Source organism: Macrobrachium rosenbergii, chromosome 14 (genome assembly GCF_040412425.1).
Source record: "Macrobrachium rosenbergii isolate ZJJX-2024 chromosome 14, ASM4041242v1, whole genome shotgun sequence".
NCBI classification, from domain to species: Eukaryota; Metazoa; Arthropoda; class Malacostraca; order Decapoda; family Palaemonidae; genus Macrobrachium; species Macrobrachium rosenbergii.
The window spans coordinates 6,565,303-6,589,749 of NC_089754.1; the positions used below are offsets into that span (position 1 = coordinate 6,565,303).

Sequence of the window (24,447 nt, forward strand, 5' to 3'; positions counted from 1 at the left end):
AGGCCAGGGTCTTGAAGGGCTGGGCACTGAGGAGAAGGAGGGTAATCAAAGGATTAAGGAAGCCAGCATACGGAACTGGAAAAACAAAGGATTTAATCCACTCCCCAACACATATAAATACTCATATAGCTGGACTACATGTCCATTCGATCTACGGATATTTGACATTGAGGACTGTTAGTCCTGGAAAGCTTGTAACCTTTCTGGAATAATAATAGTAATATACATATATATATATATATATATATATATATATATATATATATATATATATATATATATATATATGTATGTATATATATATATATATATATATATATATATATATATATATATATATATATATATATATATATTCATGAAGCTAAAATGTCTCTTAATATCAAATTCACTGGATACTTCAAATATCCCAATGAGGAATTATCACAGAAGGGGAAGGGGAATTTATAAGTGATAAAATGGATCGGTGCTGCCAGGTCCCGAACCATCGACACAGTTACCTTCCAGCGACCCCAGACGACGGTCTGCCCACTAAGCCATCAGGGGTTCGGGACCCGGCCGTACCGATCCATTTATCACTTATGAATTCCCCTTCTGTGATAATTCCCCATCGGGGATATTCCTGAAGTAGCATGAATTTCATATTAAGAGACATTTGTAGCTTCATGATTGAATATAATTCATGGTGTGATAAACATTTCATGTATATATACATATATATGTGTGTGTGTATAACTGAATCACGAAAATATGGAACGTGATGAATATATAAAGAAAGATAAAATCCACGAAGGAAACGGAAACACTGGAGTGCTGCGAGGCCTTTCGACGCTAGGTCCTTTACTTAGCAGACTGAAGAAATATAAAAGTATGTTTACAAAGAAAGTTCATATAAATGACAGATGGGGATTATAAAGGAAACATATGTACCTGGAATCCAGCACAATTGAAGAATTAGACGAACTGCCAAAACAGGATTAAATATCTAAGAGGTTTTACAAAGGATTAAGATCAACCGTTCAGAAGCAGGGACAGGACAATTAAAAGATTATACAGGGTCGTGACTGACCACCTAAAAAATTTTGGTACAACAAAATAATTCTCTTTTTTTTTGTAAACAATAATAACTTTTTGCAAATGAACATTTTTACAAATAGAAAATTATATTAAACATACGGATATATAGAAAATATATATCAAGTAACTAACTTGTAATTAAGTCAGTGATTTTATCTTTTAGGTCATTCTTGAACATTTTTCTAATACAGGGTCCAAATAATACATGCCAGGGCTAAGATTAAAATTACAACTGGAAGTGAGCTGGATAATAGCGAACTCAATAGATTTCTTGAAGAGAAATCTTTCGATCTAACAATCACTGAACTTTCTGTCAGTTTATCCTGTGAGAGTTTTCACTTAAATGAATGAATATAGCATTGGATGCTTGTCAGTTTTGACTGAATACTTATGTTGCTTAATACATACATCTAAATCTTTGCTAGATTGGCCAATATAAAAAGAGGGCAGTCAAAACATGGAATTTTATATATTATGTTGTTGTTTTCTTTAGGGCTATTTTTATTAACATTCTTTTAGTGTGTTATTAAGAAAAAACGAGGTTTACATTAAAAGGTTTTAACAATGATTTTATGTTTTCAAAACCACTAAAATAAGGCAAGCTAAGAATGTTCTTAGGGTTTCTTTCTTCATGTTACTTTCACTATAAAATATGTTTTGTGGGCTTTGTTATAACAAATATCTAGTATATGTGAAGGATAACATAAATCTGTCCCTATTTTTCTTATGCATTCAATTTCTTTATCCAAATACTGGGGACTGACAATGCGCAAGGCTCGTAAAAACATAGAGGAAAAAATTGATATTTTGATGTTAACGTGATGGCCTGAAGAAAAATGGACATAAGTTAAGTTGTTGGTTGGTTTCCTATAAATACTGAATTTACATTGAAATGGTTCTCTATGTATTAAAACATCTAAGAAAGAGAGGCAATTGTCTTTTTCTAATTCTAACGTAAACTTAATGGGTGGTACCTGGTTATTCAAATTACAGAGTAAATCATTTACATCAATACCAGCAGGCAAAACAGCTAAAATATCGTCAACATATACCTATACCACTTTAAAGGAGCATAAATGATATTAGGTATATATCGTTTCTCAAAGAATTCCATGTACAAGTTTGAGAGGAGTGGGGATAAAGGGTTGCCCATTGCCATACCAAATATTTGTTGGTAAAATGCACCATTGAATATAAACTTACAATCACAAATGCACAACCTAGTGAGAGAAATGATATGACATACAGGTAGAAGTAATTCGTGATGGATTAATTCATTACTAAGATACTCTAAAATAGAATCTATAGGGACTTTAGTAAAAGAGAACAAACATCAAAACTAAGGAATCTATCAGTGGGGCAAAAAGTGATTTTTTTTAATTTATCAACTAAATCTAGACTATTATATACGTGAGAATCTGAGATAGTTCAAGTAACGGAGAGAAGAAATTTGGTAATATATTTCGAAAGTTTATATGATACTGAGCCAGTGCTCAATATCATATAAACTTTCGAAAAAATATGATTCTCATCTCCTCACTAAACTTCAATTTTCAGCCTAATAGTCTAGGTTTTATTGATAAATTAAACAAAATCATTTTCTTGCCCCACTGATAATATTCATTATCATTTTGATGTTTATTCTCTTTTTACTAAAGTCCCTATATTCTATTTTAGAGTATATATCAGTAATGAATTAATCCATCACGAATTACTTCTACCTGTATGTCATATCATTTATCTCACTAGGTTGTGCATTTTGTGATTGTATGTTTACATTCAATGGTGCATTTATAACAAATATTTGTATGGCAATGGGGCAACCCTTATATACTCCTCTTAAACTTGTACATGGAATTCTTTGAAAACGATATATACCTAATATCATTTATGCTCCTTTAAAGTAGTATAGGTATGTTGACGATATTTTAGCTGTGTTTTTACCTGCTGGTATTGATCTAAATGATTTACTCTGTAATTAGAATAACCAGGTACCATCCATTAAGTTTACGTTAGAATTAGAAAAAGACAATTGCCTCAAACTTAGATGTTTTAATACATAGAGAACCATTTCAATGTAGATTCAGTATTTACAGGAAACCAACCAACAACAACTTATGTTCATTTTTATTCAGGCCATCACCTTAACATCAAAATATAAATTTTTTTCTCTGTGTTTTTACGAGCTCTGCTCTTGTCAGTCCCAGTATTTAGATAAAGAAATTAAATGCATAAGAAAAATAGGGACAGATTTATGTTATCCTTCACATATACTAGATATTTGTTATAAAAAAGCTCACAAAAAGTTTTATAGTGAAAGTAACATGAAGAAAGAAACCCCTAAGAACATTCTTAGCTTGCCTTTTTTTAGTGGTTTTGAAAACATAAAATCATTGTTAAAACCTTTTTCAGTGTAAACCTCGTTTTTTTCTTATAATAACACACTCAAAAGAATGTTAATAAAAATAGCCCTAAAGAAAACAACAACATAATATATAAAAATTCCATGTTTGGACTGCCCCTCTTTATATTGGCCAATCTAGCAAAGATTTAGATGTATGTATTAAAAGAACATAAGTATTCAGTCAAAACTGGACAAGCATCCAATGCTATATTCATTCATTTAAGTGAAAACTCTCACAGGATAAATTGGACTGAAAGTTCTGTGATTGCCAGATCGAAAGATTTCTCTTCAAGAAATCTATTGGAGTCCGCTATTATCCAGCTCACTTCCAGTTGTAATTTTAATCTTAGCCCTGGCATGTATTATTTGGACCTGTATTAGAAAAATGTTCAAGAATGACCTAAAAGATAAAATCACTGACTTAATTACAAGTTAGTTACTTGATATATATTTCTATATATCCGTATGTTTAATATAATTTTTATTTGTAAAAATGTTCATCTTACAAAAATTATTATTGTTTACAAAAAAAAGATAATTATTTTGTTGTACTAAAATTTTTAGGTGGTCAGTCACGACCGTGTATAATCTTTTAATTGTCCTGTCCCTGCTTCTGAATTGATGTCCTGTCCCTCTTAAATATTTAATCCTGTTTTGGCAGTTCTTCTAATTCTTCAATTGTGTTGAAACATATGTTTCCTTTATATTCCCCATCTGTCATTTATATGAGTTTCTTTGTAAACATACTTTTATATTTCTTCAGTCTTCTAAGTTTTAGCAGAAAGGCCTCTCCAGTGTTTCGTTCCTAATGGATTTTATCAATATGTATATATATATATATATATATATATATATATATATATATATATATATATATATATATATATATATATATATATATATATTTCTGACTCACGTCAGGATCAGACAGGTCTCTCAGGTGGAAAGCAGGGCGTTAACCACTGGGCCACACAAGTCTAAAAGCTGGAACCTGAGAGCAACTGCTCCCCAGGAATTACCTGGGCAGGCTAACTGCTTGCATACCAGCTTCCCGACTCAGCAATGACCCAATAGACAACATTTATTTCTGTTCCACACGTGATTGTGTGTTGATGATTTCTATATATATATATATATATATATATATATATATATATATATATATATATATATATATATATATATATATATATATATATATATATATATATATATATATATATATATATATATATATATAATATATATATAATATATATATATAATATATATATATATATATATATATATATATATATATATATATATATATATATATATGTGTGTGTGTGTGTGTACTGAAGTTAATGGCATTATTTGCAGTAAATATCTTTTTATTTAGACTTTGATTCAGTCTATACTTCTCTTTCTCTTCAGGCAAGCTTCTCAGAGATAAGGAAAAATTATTCATAACCATTTTCATTTACTTTTTATAGTTGACGGACCATTTCCTCCCCTACCAGCAATGTCTTCAGGACTAAATTTCAAAATGAAATAAACAGTTTTTATTACAACATTCAGACTTAACAGCCAAGCCCAAAATGTGGAACAAGGTGTCACTGGAGAGACAATTTCTGTTTGTTGATGGGTCTCATTCTCTCACTGGTAGTCAGCATGGCAGAAGGGCATTTCTAGTGCTCTGCAGGACACCCGTATCTCTTGGCCATGGCATGCAACAAAGGGCATGGTAGAGGGGCATGGTTTCTGTTTCTGGTCGATAGTTTTGATTTCTTCCTTAGTCAGTTGTTTCTGTTTCTTTCAGAAATGTTCTGTCTCTCTTTTCTCTCTTCGGATTCTCGCGGATGTCTTGTAGTTTCCTTGAAGAGAGGAGCATCTTTACGGGCTGCTCAATGAGCAAAAGCCTGTGCTGGCATAAGACCAGCTTAATCAAAAACAACAACAACAACAAAAAAGGAGGACGAGGTCCATGTTACTTGCTATGTCCAATGCCCGCTGTTGTGAATTTATACTTACAGCGTCCACTATTTGCAATGTTTGGAACAAGGCTTCTCTGTGCACAATCTCTGTGCCTTCTAATGTTTCTTCCAGGGTAGGTTTACAGTCATTGGTGGATTATTGCCCCTTGGCTAGGTTGGGCTTGCAATCTCCTGTAAAGAGTGGAAGTGGTGTGACGTGAGTAGCAATTAGTGAGGGCTTGACAAGTCCTTCCAATAGATTTGAATTTATGTACTATGTTGGTCAGCTTCCACATCTCATTACAGGGAGCAGTACTATTCTGCATTACAAGGCTGCTGAACAGGCTCGGGTGGCAGTAGACTCGTAAGGTGACACTATTATCAGGATTCATAGTCATGGTACCACTGGCAATTATCTTTTTCATGGCCTTGACTTCATCCTTAAACTGGCTGTGTTATGCTGTTCTGTAACATAATATGATATTTCCTGGTGAGGTAGACGTTGTAACTGGGGTGCTGGCATACATATCAAACTATTTCTGTATGCACCTTTCTATTAGGTTGCAGTCATATCCATTGCTAGTTAGGAGATGCCTGACATATTTGAGCTCCACATAAATAGCTTTCCAACAGCTATGAGCAGCAGCCTAATGGAAAGTTGCATACAGGAACAGTTGGATATGCTTGCCAGCACCCTAGTGACGATATCCACCACAACAGAACACATCATATCATTTTACAGCCAGTATAGGATGAGGTCAAGGACATGAAACGGATAATTTCCAGCAGTACGATGCCTACGAATCCTAATAATAGTGTGTCCTTACAAGTCTACTGCTGCCCAAACCTGGTCAGCACCCTTGTAATGCAGAATAGCACTGCCTCCCATAGAGAGGTGTGGGAGTTGACCATCATGGTATATAAATTTAAATGTGCTGAAGGGACATTTCAACCCCACTGCAATCAATGGGCAATAGTCCAACAATATGTAGACCTGAGACCATAAAACTACACTGGAAGAATTATTAGAAGGCACAGATTGTGCACAGAGAAGCCTGGTTCCAAAGACTGAAAATAGTGGAAGTTGTAAGTAAAAATCTACAATGGCCTGCATTGAACATCCAAAAGAACATGGACTTCATCCTCCCTTCTTCAAGGAAACCACAAGATATCTGTGAGAATCTGAAGGGATTAAAGACAGAACACTCCTAAATACGACAGAAACTACCGAGCTAGTAGGTAGATAGAAGTTTATTGACCACAACATATACAGTTATTAAAATTACAAGTTCTTGAATATGGTTCAACAAAAGTACATAAAAATGGACATATAAATCTTTAAAATCAAAAACCATCTAAACTAAAACACTTGAAAGCATATTATATAATATTTTCAGCATTTTAGATCTTACAAATAAAACTTTAAATGCAGCTAAATAATAGAAAACCTTATAACCATTTAAGCAGAACCTTAACTACTACTACTTTCTCTTGCTAAACATAAAACTAAATATACTTTAAAAAAAGCAAAGTATAACATCCAACATGCCAGACAACACCTTTTCTTAGTACTTTTCTCATATACACCAAAACAGAATTAAATGTATTATTTTACACTGTTCTGACTTATCACGATGGTCTGAAAATATGTCCTTAATAATTGCAAAATTATAATTATTTCGTTTATTCTTCATTCTTGGGCAGTGCTGCACCACATGTGCCTCTGTTTGTATGGCACCGCAAGTACACCAATGCTCTTCCGACTCCACCTGCTGACCTCCCCTGCCAGGGAGTGTGATGAAAATCTAAAGCAGGTGAATGAAATCCTCTCGTGTTCAGTGATACTGTGCTTAACCATATAAATATCAGGAATATCAGGAACTGAGAGCTGTGCTGAAATTCAAAATATTATGTTGTGGCATCTTCATAGCAACTTTGACATCATCTACTCTTACACTGATTAGTCTATGGAGATATGTTCGGATGTTATACCTTTCATTCAACACGGTATTTGTTATTAACGCTGGTGAGTCGTCATCCATCACAGACCGCTCACAGTACATTTTAGTTAAGAATTTTCTTTTCCTGCTCCGAACTAGGTCCTGTAATGCTGGATACCCAGATTCAGTATAACATAAATCGTTACAAATAGTTTTTCTAACACCAAGTAGTAGTTTCACTGCCCAGTTATACAGTTTTATTATTGGCCTCAGATCGGCGTCCAGCCAAGACTCACACCTTTACAGAATGGCATACATTAAAGCAGCATTAAAAACTCTCTTCTTGATGACAAATGGTATGTCATTATTCTTGCTTAGAAATGAAGCAAGTTCATTGACATATGCCACCCTGGACTGGCCATGAGCCATGACCGAGGACAACATGGAACCATCAGCAGTAAGAACTGAACCTAATTGTGTACTGAGTGCACAGCTCCTTTAGTAGATCATCAACCTCATCTGTTTCCAGATCCTGCTCCGTCACATTGATAACAAAAAACTTAGTTTTTGCTGCATTAATTTTCATACCATAATTATTACAATACTATTTCATCAAAGACACTTAATTTACAATGCTTATTCTGCTTGTGGCAAGAAGGATCGTATCATCCATCAAAACTAGCAAATGCAGCCATGACAAAAGCCATCAAGATTATAATTTTCTTTAAAAGGCTTAATAAGGTCATTCATGTACAAAATAAAAAACTAGCAGGATGTGGAACTACCCTGACGAACTCCAACTGTAGTTGTCGGAATAGCTGTTCAATTAATGCTGTTCGATAACCTATATACTGCAACAAGTGCCACCAGCATCAAAGCCCCACATCCCAAGTACTTCAAGACCCTGAATAACATTTTTATAGGCACTGGATCATAGGCTTGACTAAAATCAACAAATACTAAAAAAATTTTTTTTTTTCTATTTAGCCATGTCAGTCACTAATCTTGTATGTTCTGTACAACCACGATCCATCTGTGCACCTGCTTGTTCCTTATGTGGCTTAAATCATTTCACAAGTAACAAGCACAAAACCATATCATATAATTTTGCCAAACAATTGATCACTGTTATAGCCCTATAATTTCTTGGTTCTTGTCTACTACCTTTCTTAAAAATTGTAAACATTAGAGCAAATAGACAACAGAGCAAATCAAAACTATTAGTATTAGCCAGTGATGGAAATCACGCCCTTGCCAACAGCATTTGTTGCACACTGTGGCTTAGGGCATGTCTTATGGAGCACTAGAAATGCCTTAGCTGCCACACAGACTGCCAATGAGAGAACGAAACTTGCCAACAAATAGAAATTCATCTCTTCAATGACGTCATGTTTTACATTTTAGGATTATCTGTTAAATCTGCAAGATGTAATAAAAACCGTTTGTCAGTTTGTAATTTGTTCCTGAAGACGCCACCAGTAAGTGGAGGAACAGTCTGTCAACAATAAAAAGTAGATGGAAAGAAAAAATGAATAATTTTTCCTTATTACTGAGAAGCTTGCCTAAAGAAATAAGCATAGACTGCTTTAAAGTCTAAATAAAAAGTCTCTACAAACAATGCCACTGGTTTCAATAGACATTGTGTAACAGAGCTAATATGCGTAAATACCATACATCTCCATGGCCAGGGAATGCTGTTAACAATATTTTTCTAAGATGACTCCAGGCAGGAAGCTGAAAGAAGGCTACAGACAGTCACCAACAACAAGGGATCCTTGTGGGAAGAATTCAAGGAAGATTTGTGTAATAAGATGATTGAGAATACTTTTAAGTTCCTACAAGAGTCAATACAACGGCACCAGTAGGTCTCTACCAATGCCACCCAGAAGATATTTACAAGGTTGAATAAAGGACCTGTCAGAAATAAGAAACCTTCCAATGGATATATGAACCTTGTCAGGGAAGCTGAAGCTAACGGGACAATTATAGAAGCACGACCACCTCCCATCAGCTGAAGGAAGCTGCCCACTTGCTTTGAGAGCATAACTGTTATCATCAGAAAAGGTGGCAAGACTGCTATCTTTGCCATCAAAGATATTATGCTGAAATGGATGGCATCCTTAGTCATCCTTCAAAATTCCAGCCCCTGAACAAGGATCTTACCAAAAGCTTGAAGAGAAACCTAAAGGCAATAATTAAGAAAATTAATTCGGATAATGGAGCACTCAAACTACTTATGGTCAATGGAGACAATTGGTCATGGTATTATTATGGCACCATCAAGAATCATCAGGCTGGCAACCTGTTGTGCCCTAAATTGCTCAAGTGAACGTATGAAATAGCCAAGACCCTGAATAAGGCTATCACTTCTTACATCCCTAAGGGATACTCGGTGGTTTCTCTAGTAGAATGCATCGATATTTTTAATACTGTCTCAGTATTAACCATCTCATCTCTGGAAACAGAAAGTTTATTCTGGAATGTACTAGTGGATGACACCATTAATATTATTTTAAAGAGAGTTTATCTCTTGGATGTCATGCCCTTTGACATAACAGAAGATGCCCTTTGACAAGTTCTACGAATCTGCACCAAGGAGGAGTCTTCCTCTCACACAAGCGTGACTTCATTCGACAGGCAGATGGTGTTGCTATGGGATCCCCCCTTGGTGTCCTATTTGCTAATACATACAAGGCAGATGTCATGATAAGAAGCTTTAATTCCCTTCCAAAACAGAAGATGTTTGCCCAGTATATAGATGACATTTTCATTGTTACCGAGACTGATGAAGAAGCCAACCACCTACAGTATATTTTGGAGAGGAACTTTAGCCTCAACTGCAGTACAGAGTATATTGTCGAAGGCCGACTTTCTCTCTTGGATGTAAATGGGAAGAAGACAGAAGGTAGATAAAATATAATGTAACAAAAGGTAACTGATGTGGGTAGGCATGTTAATGCCTATTTGGTGCGCCATGACACAAACACTCTGTGGTAGCTGCGTATGTGAGACACACTATTATGCACTGTTCCTTATGGAAAACTACTCATGTGGAGTTCGATTGTGTTAGGCAGCTCCTAACTAACAATAGGTATGACTGCATCCTAATAGAAAGTTGCATACAGAAACAGTTAGATATGTATGGCAGCATCCCAGTGACGATGTTGACTTCACTAGTGAACATCATATTGTATCACATAACTGCATATCACAGCCAGTTTAAAAATGAGACCAAGGCCATAAAAGTATAATTTCCAGCAGTATCAAACCAAAGAAACCAAACAATAGTATGTCTAATCCTGTCCAAACCTGGTCAGCACCCTCATTATGCAGAATAGCACAGCTCCCTGTAGTGATATGTGGGAATTGACCATTGTGGCATATAAATTTAGATGTACTGAAGAGACATGTTAAGCCCTCAGTGATTGTCACATAATTCACACCACTACCACTCCACGCAGATGACTGCAAGCCTACCATAACAAAGAGGCATTATTCCAATATTATGTAGACCTGCGAACATAAACCTACACTTGAAGAATTAATAGAAGGCACAGAGACAAGGGCACAGTGCAGCCTGTGCTGCCACACAGACTATCAGTGAGAAAATGAAATCCATCACTCCAATGACATTCTGTTTTGCATTTAAGGGTTAGCTGTTAAGTCGGCATGATGTAATAGAAACTGTTTATGTCAACTAGCAATTTAGTCCTGAGGACATCATCGATAGGCGAGGAAACGGTCCGTCGACAATAAAAAGTTAATAGAAAGAGGAAAGAATAATTTTTCCTATTCCTGAAAAGCTTGCCCGGAGAGAAAAAGAAGTGTATACTGATTCAAAGCCTAAATAAAAAGACAGTCTCGGCAAATAATGCAATTCAGTTTAGTAAAAATTGTAAAAGAGAGAAAATATGCCCAAACCAAGCACACACACACACACAAAAACACACACATACACACACACACACACACACACACACACACACACACACACACACACACACACATATATATATATATATATATATATATATATATATATATATATATATATATATATGTATATATTCTATTGATTAGACATAGTATTTCCTTTAAAATATTCATTGTTAAAAGTAATTGACCTTTGGCTTTTTATTGGTTTCGTTTATATACCTCCTACCTTTCTGTAGGTCTCCTGAACTCAATAGAGGTATAATGCAGTTGATTTCCAAAGATCATGTTGAAATTATTAGAGCGCTTCTCTTCTAAAATCTTATTTCCTTACATTCCGGTAAACTACGACAACATTCATCGTCGTCTCTACCTGAGAGAAAGTAAATAATTACTGAACTATATAACAGTTAATTTCACGTTACAACAGTTGTTAGAATGTAACTTTTTACAGGTGAACAACTAAATATAAAACACATAGTATCGTAATGGTAACAGCCACAATGGCCTCTGAACTTCTCGATTTCTTCACATTTTGGAAACGGCTTGCCGATACTAATTCTAGATCGAAGAGAAGAAAGAAATGAAAATAATCTGATGCCCGGGCAGGATTCAACCCGTAACCCGGCTATATATATATATATATATATATATATATATATATATATATATATATATATATAGATAGATAGATAGATAGATAGATAGATAGATAGATAGATAGATAGATAGATAGATAGATATTTCTAAACTTAAATACATACTGTTTCTGTGTGCATATAAAACAGATAGATTCCCACTATATATATATATATATATATATATATATATATATATATATATATATATATATATATATATATATATATATATATATATATATATATATATATATACATACACATATATATATATATAATATATATATATATATATATATATATATATATATATATAAATATATATATATATATATATATATATATATATAAAGAGAGAGAGAGAGAGAGAGAGAGAGAGAGAGAGAGAGAGAGAGAGAGAGGGTGGCTTTCTCAAGTTACGAACGTTCTCCTGTCAATCCGGTTGATTATTCTCAAGCCACTGGTAAACCGGCCTGATATTGCTTGACATAGGAAACAAAATCTTATGAACCCCTTTCTATATTTACTTCTGATTTACACTTATTTTTCCTTTTCCCTCCAGCGAAAGTATAGGGAACAAGAGAAATATAAAAGTTCGTATATTTCGAGTTTTTAACCCAAGGACAAGTTTTTCACATTTAACAATCTTGTTTACCAAAGGAACAGTGCATTTGAGCATAAACGCACACACACACACACAATAATATATATATATATATATATATATATATATATATATATATATATATATATATATATATATATATATATATATATATATATATATATATATATATATATTAATAAAAATATACAAGCTGACCAATGCTTATAACCCGTCAGTTGCAGAGATCCCTGGTTCAGTCGTCGGAGAGTCCTGTCGAGTATCGGGTGTCTCATACTGCCTGGCTTAAGGACGACAGTAATCCGGTTCTGCCAAAGATAGTTCAACGCATTTCAGCTGTGACTGGTTTGCACACGATCCAAGGACCTATCAATGACACAGCTGCTGAAGAGTTACAGGTGAGTTACAGCCACTAAGGGATTCAGAGCCGATGAAACACCGTTTTTTGGATAAAGGTGAAAGTTAGCAAGTGTAGTTTTCATAACAGTACCTAATTTTTGCAAGTATTATTTAGTACCTAAGTTCGATAGTTTTGATATTTATAGAGTAAAATGAAGTCGTCGATGCCGGGACCGAGAAAATCATAGACAAGGATCCTAAAACAATTCGCGATTTAAACATAATATGACGAGATGAGGCTTCGCCCATCCACCAGGTTGGCGGTGAATGGGTATGCTTACACAGTCTAGGCTTCAACAAATTCGATACGGGATATGGAATTGTCCCCGTGGTTGCAAGACTGCACTTGTGCTACGGCTTGCCACTTTGCATACAATCGAGAAGACCCGTGGCAAGATTTAATATAGCGTGAATAGGTAATTTTTTCTATAGTGGGTAATAGTTACTTGGCCACCCAGCAATGTGGGCAGGAGCTGTTAGACAATCCCCTCATTTTGAGGAGGAGTACGGGAAGTCGGACAATATCCATGAGAGCGTGGAAGGAACCAGTCATCATTAACATCGTTAGCGACGAGAGTGACGATGAAGACATGTTGTAAATAAATTATGTATAGTGTTAGATGTTTTATTTGTACATCTAAAACATATTTATTAAAACACAATGATAATAACAATATGTTCCTCATTCAAACTGATTTCAATATATTTTCCTTTCCATGTATATCAGTATAAATCGTGTTACATTTGATTGATATTAAGTAGGTAAATAATAGCTTGCCCTCAAAATCTTGACTCCTACCATTACCTTTTATTTACAGCGAGTATACGAGCGCTGTTTAGGGTTCTGTATGATATAAATAAAAAAAAAAACTAAGAAAAATAGTAATAGGTTACATTAGCTGAAATAAAACAATGGCGTTGACCTTCACTCCTCTAACAATTGAGGGAAATGAGGTACCATTTCTTTCCATCTGAATTCTGTTTCTAGTGACCGCTCTTGACTCGCAGCAAATGGAAGGCCACAGTGTTGAAACCTGAGGTAAAAGAAAACGGATTGTCTTTTTGTATTCCCGCCCTGATTAGATGTAGATCTAAAAAACGAGCTATAGACTTGTTAATTATATGGATGAATTACATACATTGAATTATTTGTAAAGTAGAAACAATACGAATATCAAGAAAATGGAAGAATTCCAAGCTAACAACTTAGTCCCAATAACTGCTGTGGAAGCTGCGATGAAACCTTTACATAATAATAATAATAATAATAATAATAATAATAATAATAATAATAAAATTATTAAGAATGATAATGCAATCAAGATGGGTACTAACATCAATTAGTGAATATGTCATCGGCAAGTGGGCAGAGCCGCAGTGAAGAGGCTGTTCCCCATATGTGAACTTCTCTTCGCTGTGGGTGGAGCCTCATGACGTCATAGGTTAACGTCACTATTGTGTTCAAAATCCTTACCTGCGATTTTGATGGCTCTGGCATAGGAAACACACTTTTACTCTGATAAGTACCAGAACTATTGAACTTAGGTACTAAATAATACTTAGCAAAAATTAGGTAGGGTTATAAAAAGTACACTTGCCAACTTTCACCTTTATCCGATGCTTTGATAAAAAAGCTGTTGCCGAAAAACCGTGTTTCATCGTCTCTGAATCCCTTAGTATTTACGTTATTCATTGGTAATCATGTTGTGGACAAATTCCTGGTTTATTTCATTCATTTACTCTCCCTGGTTTTCTATTTAGCGCTTTTATATTACCAAATATAATTCAGTTACATATGGTAAACCGCAATACGGACAGAGTTTACTATTCAGTTACTGAGACTGCAGATTCAAGTTCTCCTCTGAGAAATATTATTTTATTGAATAGCAGCACGTAACGGCCCCTTCCGCTCGGCAGGTCGTAGTTAAATAATTTACAGAAAATTGTATCTTGATATCATAAATGAAATGCTCCTCAGTTTGCCATCCTTTTAGAGGGAAGATACAGAATACAAACTACTCTGGAAGAATTCTGTGGTATTGGTAAAAAGTTTTACTTTTTAAAGGTAATCGTTCAAAATATGTGTACGAGTACCTAGGAAGTTAGCATAAGAGAGAAGGATTAGGAAAATTCATGTAAGGTGAGATGCAAAACCGAGTGAAAAGAATGCCATTTCTTTCTTCTGGTGGTTTAAACACTTTCCTTCACGCTTTAGATGACTTCTTCTTTAATCGGAAAACTGCTTTCATCTCTACCTATAGGCTTTCCAACAAATCAGCATCTCTCCTGCCTGTTTTAAACTTGTCCTTTCATTCACAGGGGACCTCAGATTGGCCCTTCCTTTAATCCGTCAAGTAACCCTAGTTTTTCTTCTCCCTGTTAACATCATGGTCTGGCAAATCCCATTTTCCTTTCTGACTGAATCTTGCTTCTTCATTTCTACAAATGTTCTCAACTTCATTCCGACAGGGATCCTTAGCACGTGGTTCTAAAACTCACAGCTATTATTGATTATCTTAATTCCCACAGTAACTGACCTCCGCCGTTTACCCACCACTCATATTATGACATCTTGCATTCTCATTTCTGTAGTTCATGTCATTTTTTAATCCATATTTCAGTTTACCTCAGCTTCTCTTGATGTCACCTTATCTCGAATCCAGTGATGGAATAACGGGAAGCGAGTCTGGCGTTGACCCTTAACCATTTTATTTCTCATAATGATATTTTAGGTTCATTTCTGTTTGCATACTTTCTGAAATATACGTTTTCATATCCAAAACTATTGTACAAGGCCGCTCTAGAAAAGAGAGAAACATTTGTAATATATATATAATGTATATATATATATATAATATATAATATATATATATATATATATATATATATATATATATATATATATATATTGTATGCATACATATATACAATATATATATGCATATATATATATATATATATATATATATATATATATATATATATATATATATATATATATATATATATATATATATATATATATGTATATATATATATATATATATATATATATATATATATATATATATATATATATATTACAAGTGTTTATCTCTTTTCTAGAGCGACCTTGTACAATAGTTTTGATATGTGAGTATACTGAGTATGTGTTTGTGATCGTGTTATCATATATAGAATAATCGTAGTTATAGACATTTACCATATAAATATTTAGACAGTCTGCTAAACACATCAATTCATTTTTTATCCCAGGTTTTAAGCTATGGCATCGGAGGTCACTATTACCAGCACGAGGACTTCTTCTGGAAAGGAGATCCGGAAGAAACGGTAACTTGGAGCCGAGCATAAATTTCGAGATCATACACATAAATTTAGATAAATGCATCAATCTGTAGAAACTCTTTGCTTTTGAGAGAGAGAGAGAGAGAGAGAGAGAGAGAGAGAGAGAGAGAGAGAGAGAGAGAGAGAGAGAGAGAGAGAGAGACTTCCAAACACCCTGCCTTGTGTACCAGGCTACATGTATCCAAGTCTGCGAATGGAAGATTGAGGGTTTCTACTATGTAGAACCATTAGAAATTATTATGCTGAGGTTTGCACATTTACAATATCTGGAAATTACAAGAAGCATGCCTCAGTCACCTAATTGCTAGAATAAGCTCGATGCTACACTCAACACAAAAAAAAATTTATTTTTTCTTTGCGACAATAAGTTTTAAGCAATATTTTCTAATATCAGAAAAAATAGTAGCTATTGTTTAACTGAGAGGCTTAACGTAGCTTTACCATGAGTTTTTATCTACAGCTCTAAGCCCATAACCTATGAAAAGAGGAGGGGTAAGTGTTGTTTGTTAGAATGTAAACGGAAGATCATGAAATTCCTTAAACCCATTAAGGATAGCTATCCAAAAAAATTAAAAAAATGCAATACTAACTGTAGGTTTTTACTAATCAGTTTTGTATTATACCACTAGCATAGCATCCTCTGTTTTGTTGCCTGATCATTCTGATGCTGAGAGTGACAATATGAAATATATGATAATTCATAGAATAAACACTGATTTTATAGGTGATTTTTGCCTGTTTTTAAATTAAATGTTTTATAAATGAATTCACATCTTCCAGTGGCCTTCGTTCAGTGAGAAGTACGAACACTACACAAGTGGTGATCGAATGGCAACCTGGATGTTTTATGTAAGTTCAATGACACCACGTACCATGATTGAGATATGTATAGTACTTTCATCTTCTAACTTTCACCTCTTTGGGAAGAAGAAACTTTTAATATAACTATTTTCCCTACTTTCTATTTATTAATCCATATATTTTTCATTGCTTAAATGTGAAATCATAATGTGGCCATTATTATATCTGTTTCCTCGGTGGCGCTGACCTCAGTTAAGATTATTGTTTCTAGAAAAGAACTAAGACTTTCGATTCATACAAGTGTGACTTTTCATTATGCATACGTCTTCCAATAACCATTGCTATCTGAAATGCTTACCGGTATTCTTTAGTAAAGTATATAACCATTCCATTTCAGTTAAGTTTTTGTCTGGAACTCGCATAAATTTTAAATCAGCATACAACTACGGCGCAGCCTTAAAATGATACTTGCTTTCCCGGTCAAAGAAACATTTTGCGAGAAGGTTTACAGAAGCCCTTCCAATGCAATGGTAGGCAAAAATCAGGCATAAAACATTGGCCTAACCAAGACTAACATATTATTTCCTTTCTCTTGCCCTTTCCTTGCCCTTTCCCGCTTGTAACTCTTATTCATTTTAAAGCTCTCAGATGTGGAAGCCGGAGGGAGAACTGCATTTCCAAAAGCAGGGGTTTCGGTTGTCCCCGTAAAGGGTTCTGCAGTCTTCTGGTATAACATCAAGAAGAATGGAATAGGAAACGAAATGTCTGAACATGGAGGGTGCCCCGTACTGTTAGGTCACAAGTGGGGTAAGTCAGGACAAGTAGTGATTTTCGCTCTCATTGATCGTCCTCACCATCATGATCTATCAACTGGCATTCAAGGGATCCCTAATACCTTAATCAAGTTTGTTTTCTCATGCCGTATCTTTTGAGTGAAGCCAGCTACCATCATCGACTTCTCTGGAAAACATTTAGGTTTCCTTTGATTTCCTATGTCAAAGTATCTAAACGAAACGTCCATCCACTTCAGTCTTCAGGTATTAAAGATGCCCAAGGCGTTAACATTTGCATCTCAAGTTGTTTTTATCTTTAATGCATGGGAATATCACGATTCTTCGCGCTTTACTTTATCCTAAAGATCAAAATTGAAAGCATGCACGAAAATGATTCTACCATGACTAGCGGAATAATGCAGAGATGGAAGTTGGCATTCACGTTTGTTTGAGTTTATCTTCTAGCTTTTTCTTTTTCTCAATGATAAGAAAAATAAATGACCTTTGTTGTTCATGGCAGTCATAAACACCTCATCAGTAACGTAAAATCCGTAATTTATAATTTCATTTTATTAATTTGACAGTCAAGTGTAAATTCTTTATCCTCCAAGTTTATCATTTTTTTTTTCTGGAATTCCGTTATCTGGTTAAAACAATATCGGAAGAATACCTAAAATCTGTGGCAGAACATTAGGTTTTGAGATGATAGCATTAGCTTAGACCCCAAATCTTATTCTTTCAGTTAGCTTTTTGCACCACTTGAATTATGGTTATTGCAAAGAAAACAGCTGCCAGGGTATCCTGATTTATTACAATAAAAAAAACCATTCATAATTATTTTTTATCATTCTCAGTGGCCAACAAATGGATCCGGGAGAACTGGAATTTTCAGAGGCGTCCATGCAGTCTCAACCCCGAAGACTAATCTGTGTAGCAAGAAATATTTCCTTATGACTGGAATCTCACAACGGAAAGAGATTCGACGATCCATCAGCATCATTGAAAAGAACTGCGTAGTGATTGTATGTGCTATAATTTCTCTTTGTTCAAGCGGTATCAAAGGAAATTCCATCTATGATTATATATGCATTATCTCTTGGAAGTTTAGTAGATCACAGCTGCCTCTCGAGTATTGATAAAAACGTTTTCATTTAGTTTCATTTTCATTCATCTATATTTCCATATTTATGTTGAGAACCTGAAGGGTCTGTGATATTATGTTAAAGTTACTGTGTAATCTAAGAGTGATTTACATTTGGCTATTAAGAAATTTGATAGCAAAGCATTTTAAAATTCGTGTGGAACTAGTAATCAAGCTTTTCGTGAGATGAAGGAAACTACTGTGCATAGGGCGTCCAATTCAGTCTTTTATTGATTGTTGCTAGAACACTTTGGATGTAGAAATATCGCTTATCTGAAGAAGCTGAAGGAATTTTGATTATAGCTATCGCCATTTTGGCGAAGTAATTAGCTTACAACTCATTCCTGAATGTGGAATAATGTTTGATGAAACCGAGATCTGATGATTGTGACGTAATCATTTACAGTTTAGACCAGGGGTTCCCAAACTGGGGTACATGTACCCCCAGGGGTACATTTGCACGTTTCAGGGGGTACATTTGGTCTGAATGTTTTGGATAATAATAAAGAGGTATGTATTGTATGTGCTGGATCAAAATATAAATTACCTTAGTTATTTCTGTTATCACCATTAAGATACCTATGTAATCTACACATGCAGACTCCATAAATTTAAAATATCAACATATTAAAATGTTCTTTTTTAATATTAAGCTTAATTTTTAGTGTTAGGGATACATGGGAACCCATAAAAAAGCCCAAGCGGTACCGAGTAACAAAATGTTTGGGTACCTCTGGTTTAGACCATGAAAATTATGGTTAATCCAGTTGCTTTAAGAGTAAATAATGATAAGTAGATGTTTAGATGAATATTAAGTTCATAGTCTTTTAAAATTAGGTGACTGTTTTCTTTGCACCTTTTACTCTTGAACTCTGATAAGAATATAGAGAACATTTTTGAAGAACCATAGGATGATTATGATTACTGTAACTAATTTCATTTTCTTTTGCTTTTCAAAATAAAATAATTGAAGGAATAAAGTGCATCAACACGAGTGACTGGTCAATAAATCACAAGTAAAAAAAAAAATCTGTATCTAGCTGCCACTCTGCCTGCGACCATCGCGCGCACGGAAGAGACACACTCCCAGGTAGAGTGGGCTAAGCCGGCGTTTTGATCTCCCATCCCTACAATTACCCGATGAAGTACAGAACGAGTATTTTAGACATTAGCATTTATTAACAAAAAGAGAGGAAATACAACCATTATAAGAAATACATTGATTATCTTGTAATTTGGTGTATGGTGACGCGATTAACTGTGGCAAAGTTTTAAATTGAAGTTCATTCAGTATTTAGTCCGTGTTACTTCGACGATCTCCTAATTGTCTGTTTTCAATGGCTTTTTCTGTAGTAGGCTCAGACCACGCCCTAAATTGGAATCAATTTAGAGTGATTTTAACCCAGTCTGAAATCCCACTCGAGTTGTCTAAACCTGTGCTGACATCCCTCTAGAGTTAACTAAACCAATGCTGAAATCCATCTAGAGTTATCTAAACCATTGCTGAAATCCATCTAGAGTAATCTGAACCAAGGTTAAAATCACCCTAAAGGCATCTAAACCAAGGTTAAAAACATCCTAAAGGAATCTGAACCAAGGTTAAAATCATCCCAAAGGAATATAAACCAAGGTTAAAATCATTCTAAAGTAATCTAAACCGAGGTTAAAATCATCCCAAAGGAATCTAAACCAAGGTTAAAAATCATCCTAAAGTAATCCAAACCAAGGCTAAAATCATTCTAAAGGAATCTAAACCAAGGCTAAAATCATCCCAAAGGAATCTAAACCAAGGTTAAAAATCATCCTAAAGTAATCTAAACCAAGGCTAAAATCATCCTAAAGGAATCTAAACTAAGGTTAAAATCATCCTAAAGGAATCTAAACCAAGGTTAAAATCATTCTAAAGTAATCTAAACCGAGGTTAAAATCATCCCAAAGGAATCTAAACCAAGGTTAAAAATCATCCTAAAGTAATCTAAACCAAGGCTAAAATCATCCTAAAGGAATCTAAACCAAGGTTAAAATCGTCCTAAAGAAATCTAAATCAAGGTTAAAATAATCCCAAAGGAATCTAAACCAAGGTTAAAATCATCCTAAAGGAATCTAAACCAAGGTCAAAATCATTCTAAAGTAATCTAAACCAAGGTTAAAATCATCCTAAAGGAATCTAAGCCAAGGTTAAAATCATCCTAAAGGAATCTAAACCAAGGTTAAAATCATTCTAAAGTAATCTAAACCAAGTTAAAATCACTCTAAACCAAGGTTGAAATCACCACGGAATTATCTAAACCAACGCTGAAATAACTGCAGTGATCTAAACCAAAATTGAAGTCACTCTTAAGTAATCCAAGAAAACGTTAAAAGCACTCTTGAGTAATTAAACCAAGAATGAAATTTACAGAGTGATCTAAACGTGTATTGAAATCTCCAGAGGGGAATACAAACCTAGCTCGAAATCACTCTCGAGAGGTCTAAGCCAAGGTTTAATCCCGCTTCGTGTTTCTTATGTTAAGTCAAGTCAGTAAATGAATTCATTCCTTTATATAAAAATTCTGCTATTGTACTTTTCTTCGCTGGTATCAGCATGAAACTCAGGTGTGGCTTACAAAGATTTTCAAGGTTAGAAAGCGTGAGAAATTGCTCTCAGAAATGCCGACGTCCCTACACAAAAACTGCCGCAAGGCAGTGTACATAAACTACTTAAATGTGTAGGTGCGTGCAAAAATTTAAAAAATAAAAGTGAAGCACTCTATACTGATAAAAAAGAAAGCTTTTCAATTAAAGAATTAATAATAACGAAAATAGTAATATCTCGTGAAAAAATAAAGCCAAAACTCTGCGAAAATTATTATCTTGAAAGGTTAAGTTACTTTAGACTTGTCAGATATTCTTACGTATAATAAATGAAAGGGAAAGTCCAGTTTGATCAATATTATTATGAATATGAAACATGCGACAATCATGCAGCAAAAAATAAGAAACATGGGAGTTAAAGTTGGTGCAAACGATGGTCTGTCTTAATGGATTGAAGATATAACAAGACTGCACCTATTCAACGAAAAAACCCAGTTTATCACACTACTCTAAACATAATTCGTTGTTGAGTAATATGTAAGCACTAGAAATTACCCATAATATCACTAACAACCTCATTAAGGGAAAATACTTAATGAGGGGCGCACTCCCAAACACAATGCATAATGAAGTTGGAGTTATTCAGGGTGTGGCCAGAGCAACCTGTGGCCCGCAGTTACCTTCTAGAGAGTGACGGGCCAAACGCTTATCATGAACCACATATTTTACACCCCTGCTCTAATAATCAAAACAAAAATTGAAATCACTTCAGAGTAATCTAAAGGAAGGTTGAAATCACTCTGCAGTAATATAAATGAGGGGAGAAATCATCTATAGTGATCTAAACCAGGGTTAAGATCACTCCAAAGTTGGGTAACCTAGCATACGATTTCCCTAGGAATCTAAATCAAGGTTAAAATCTCTCTAGAGTTATCTAAATCTAGGTTGAAATCGCTTGGATTATCTAAACCTGTCTTACAATCTCTCAAGAAATCTGTGCTAAGATTGAAATCATGGTAAAGTTACTTAACGTCGAATTCACTCTAGAGTGATCTAAACCAAGGATGAAATCACTCCAAAATGCCCTAAACCTGGGTAGAAATTACTCAAGAGTGACATAAACCTATACTAAGTGGGTAGAAATTACTCAAGAGTGACATAAACCTATACTAAGTGACTGTAGAGTGACCTGAACAAATATTCTAAGTTCAAATCACACTAGAGTGATCAAAATCAAGGTCAAAATCACTCTAGAGTGATCTAAGCCTAAGTTTTAATCACCATAGAGTGATCTTAACCATTGATGATATCGCTCTAAAGTGATCTAAACTTAGAAGGAAATCACTCTAGAGTTTTCTTAAGCTAGGTTGAAATCTCCCTCGAGGGAATTGATCCCAGGTTCAAAATACTCCTCCGAGTTTCGTAGATCTTCCCTTTGTAGATTCAAGTCACTCACCAGTCTGGTATCACTCTCCCTTGTGATAACTCATTTTGTTTACAAAATAGCAATGCAAGTCGGGATCTCCCTATTTTGTCGTAGACTCAGTTATATGAATATGTTAAATATTTTACGTAAAAACATTCCTCTTACCATAATACTTAGTAGTTTAATGGGCCTGAAGAATTAGTATTAAATAATTTTGCTATTGAATTGAACCATTCCTCCAAAAGTAATATTTTTTATGTTGTCATTTATGAGATGAAATTTTTCGTATTTCTTGAAGAAGTCCTGCTATAAAGTTAACTACTGGATAATTCATGGTGCAGTTTTATGCTGATCGTGACATGCCAGTCTAATGAATGAGAACTAAATTTAGAGCACAATGATGAGGGGATCTATAACTACATCTCCTCACAGCGGTTGTGTTGAATTTGAGCCTGTCATTTCTTGACAATGGTTACAACGAGGAAAGAAGAGGACGACGATGTATATTTTGAGGCAACATCTTTTTGGCTATATAATTATAATTGGGTAATGGTGATTTTTTATCAGTGTTTTTTTTCAACAAATTATATATTGAGTACAGGGATCATGGCTCCATTTCTTTCCAGAATGGAAAATTATTTGTTGTCTGTTAACCCTTTGATTACGGCCGAGATGAGACCTCACACTTACCACAATCCGGAGGGTTTTCAGACGGTAGTCACCCGTAGCATGCTACCAGACGCACGAAATCGTAAACAATCATTGTAATAGCGTTTGTATTTGTTGTTTTGCTGCAAATTAACCTGTTTTATTTATATGATAATATTGTGATAGTAGCGATCCGTGATATAGATATTATGTAATTAATGTAACAACACAAATAAATAAACATAGGATAAGTACTATATATCGGGGTTTAGTGTTGCACTGATTGAGGATGACAGTCTTTTTTTTTTTTTGTCATTTTCTCTAATTCTGTTTGAATCACAGTTGTGTATTATAGTTAAAAATTATTTGTATATTCGTCAGAAAACTAATCATAAAGAATGTTCATCATTTTATGGTTCCGCTTACTATTCCACTAGCTGGGCAAAAAAAAAAAGAGAGAGAGAGAGAGAGAGAGAGAGAGAGAGAGAGAGAGAGAGAGAGAGAGGCGTGACAGAATAAAAATTTTTACCTATGATTTATTCCTTCTAATTGTACATCAATAACATTGGAGAGTAAGTAGACACAATCACAATATTGGTTGCAATATTAACCACATTTCTGGGTAATATTTTTATCAATGATCAAGCACCCAGCTGACAAGGGATACGCAATCTAGAAATTCAGATGAATTCTGCAGTGTTTGAAAAATGGTTTAAAACCCAGCTTCTTCCCAATATAGGGCCATCTGCCATCATAGTGTTGGAT

General features: G+C 34.5%; 1 protein-coding gene across 1 annotated transcript in view; it reads left to right on the top strand.

Annotated features, from left to right (window-relative positions):
* LOC136845478 (prolyl 4-hydroxylase subunit alpha-1-like) overlaps nt 1-20,275 on the top strand; it is a 129,361-nt gene extending 109,086 nt beyond the window's left edge. Inside the window, exons 11-15 of the mRNA XM_067115651.1 lie at nt 12,794-12,973; nt 16,230-16,304; nt 17,100-17,168; nt 17,762-17,927; nt 18,748-20,275. Of these exons, the coding sequence (XP_066971752.1) occupies nt 12,794-12,973; nt 16,230-16,304; nt 17,100-17,168; nt 17,762-17,927; nt 18,748-18,818 (561 nt within the window). The 3' untranslated portion in view covers nt 18,819-20,275. The remainder of the gene's footprint in view (nt 1-12,793; nt 12,974-16,229; nt 16,305-17,099; nt 17,169-17,761; nt 17,928-18,747) is intronic.
* Nucleotides 20,276-24,447: the final 4,172 nt, after the last annotated feature.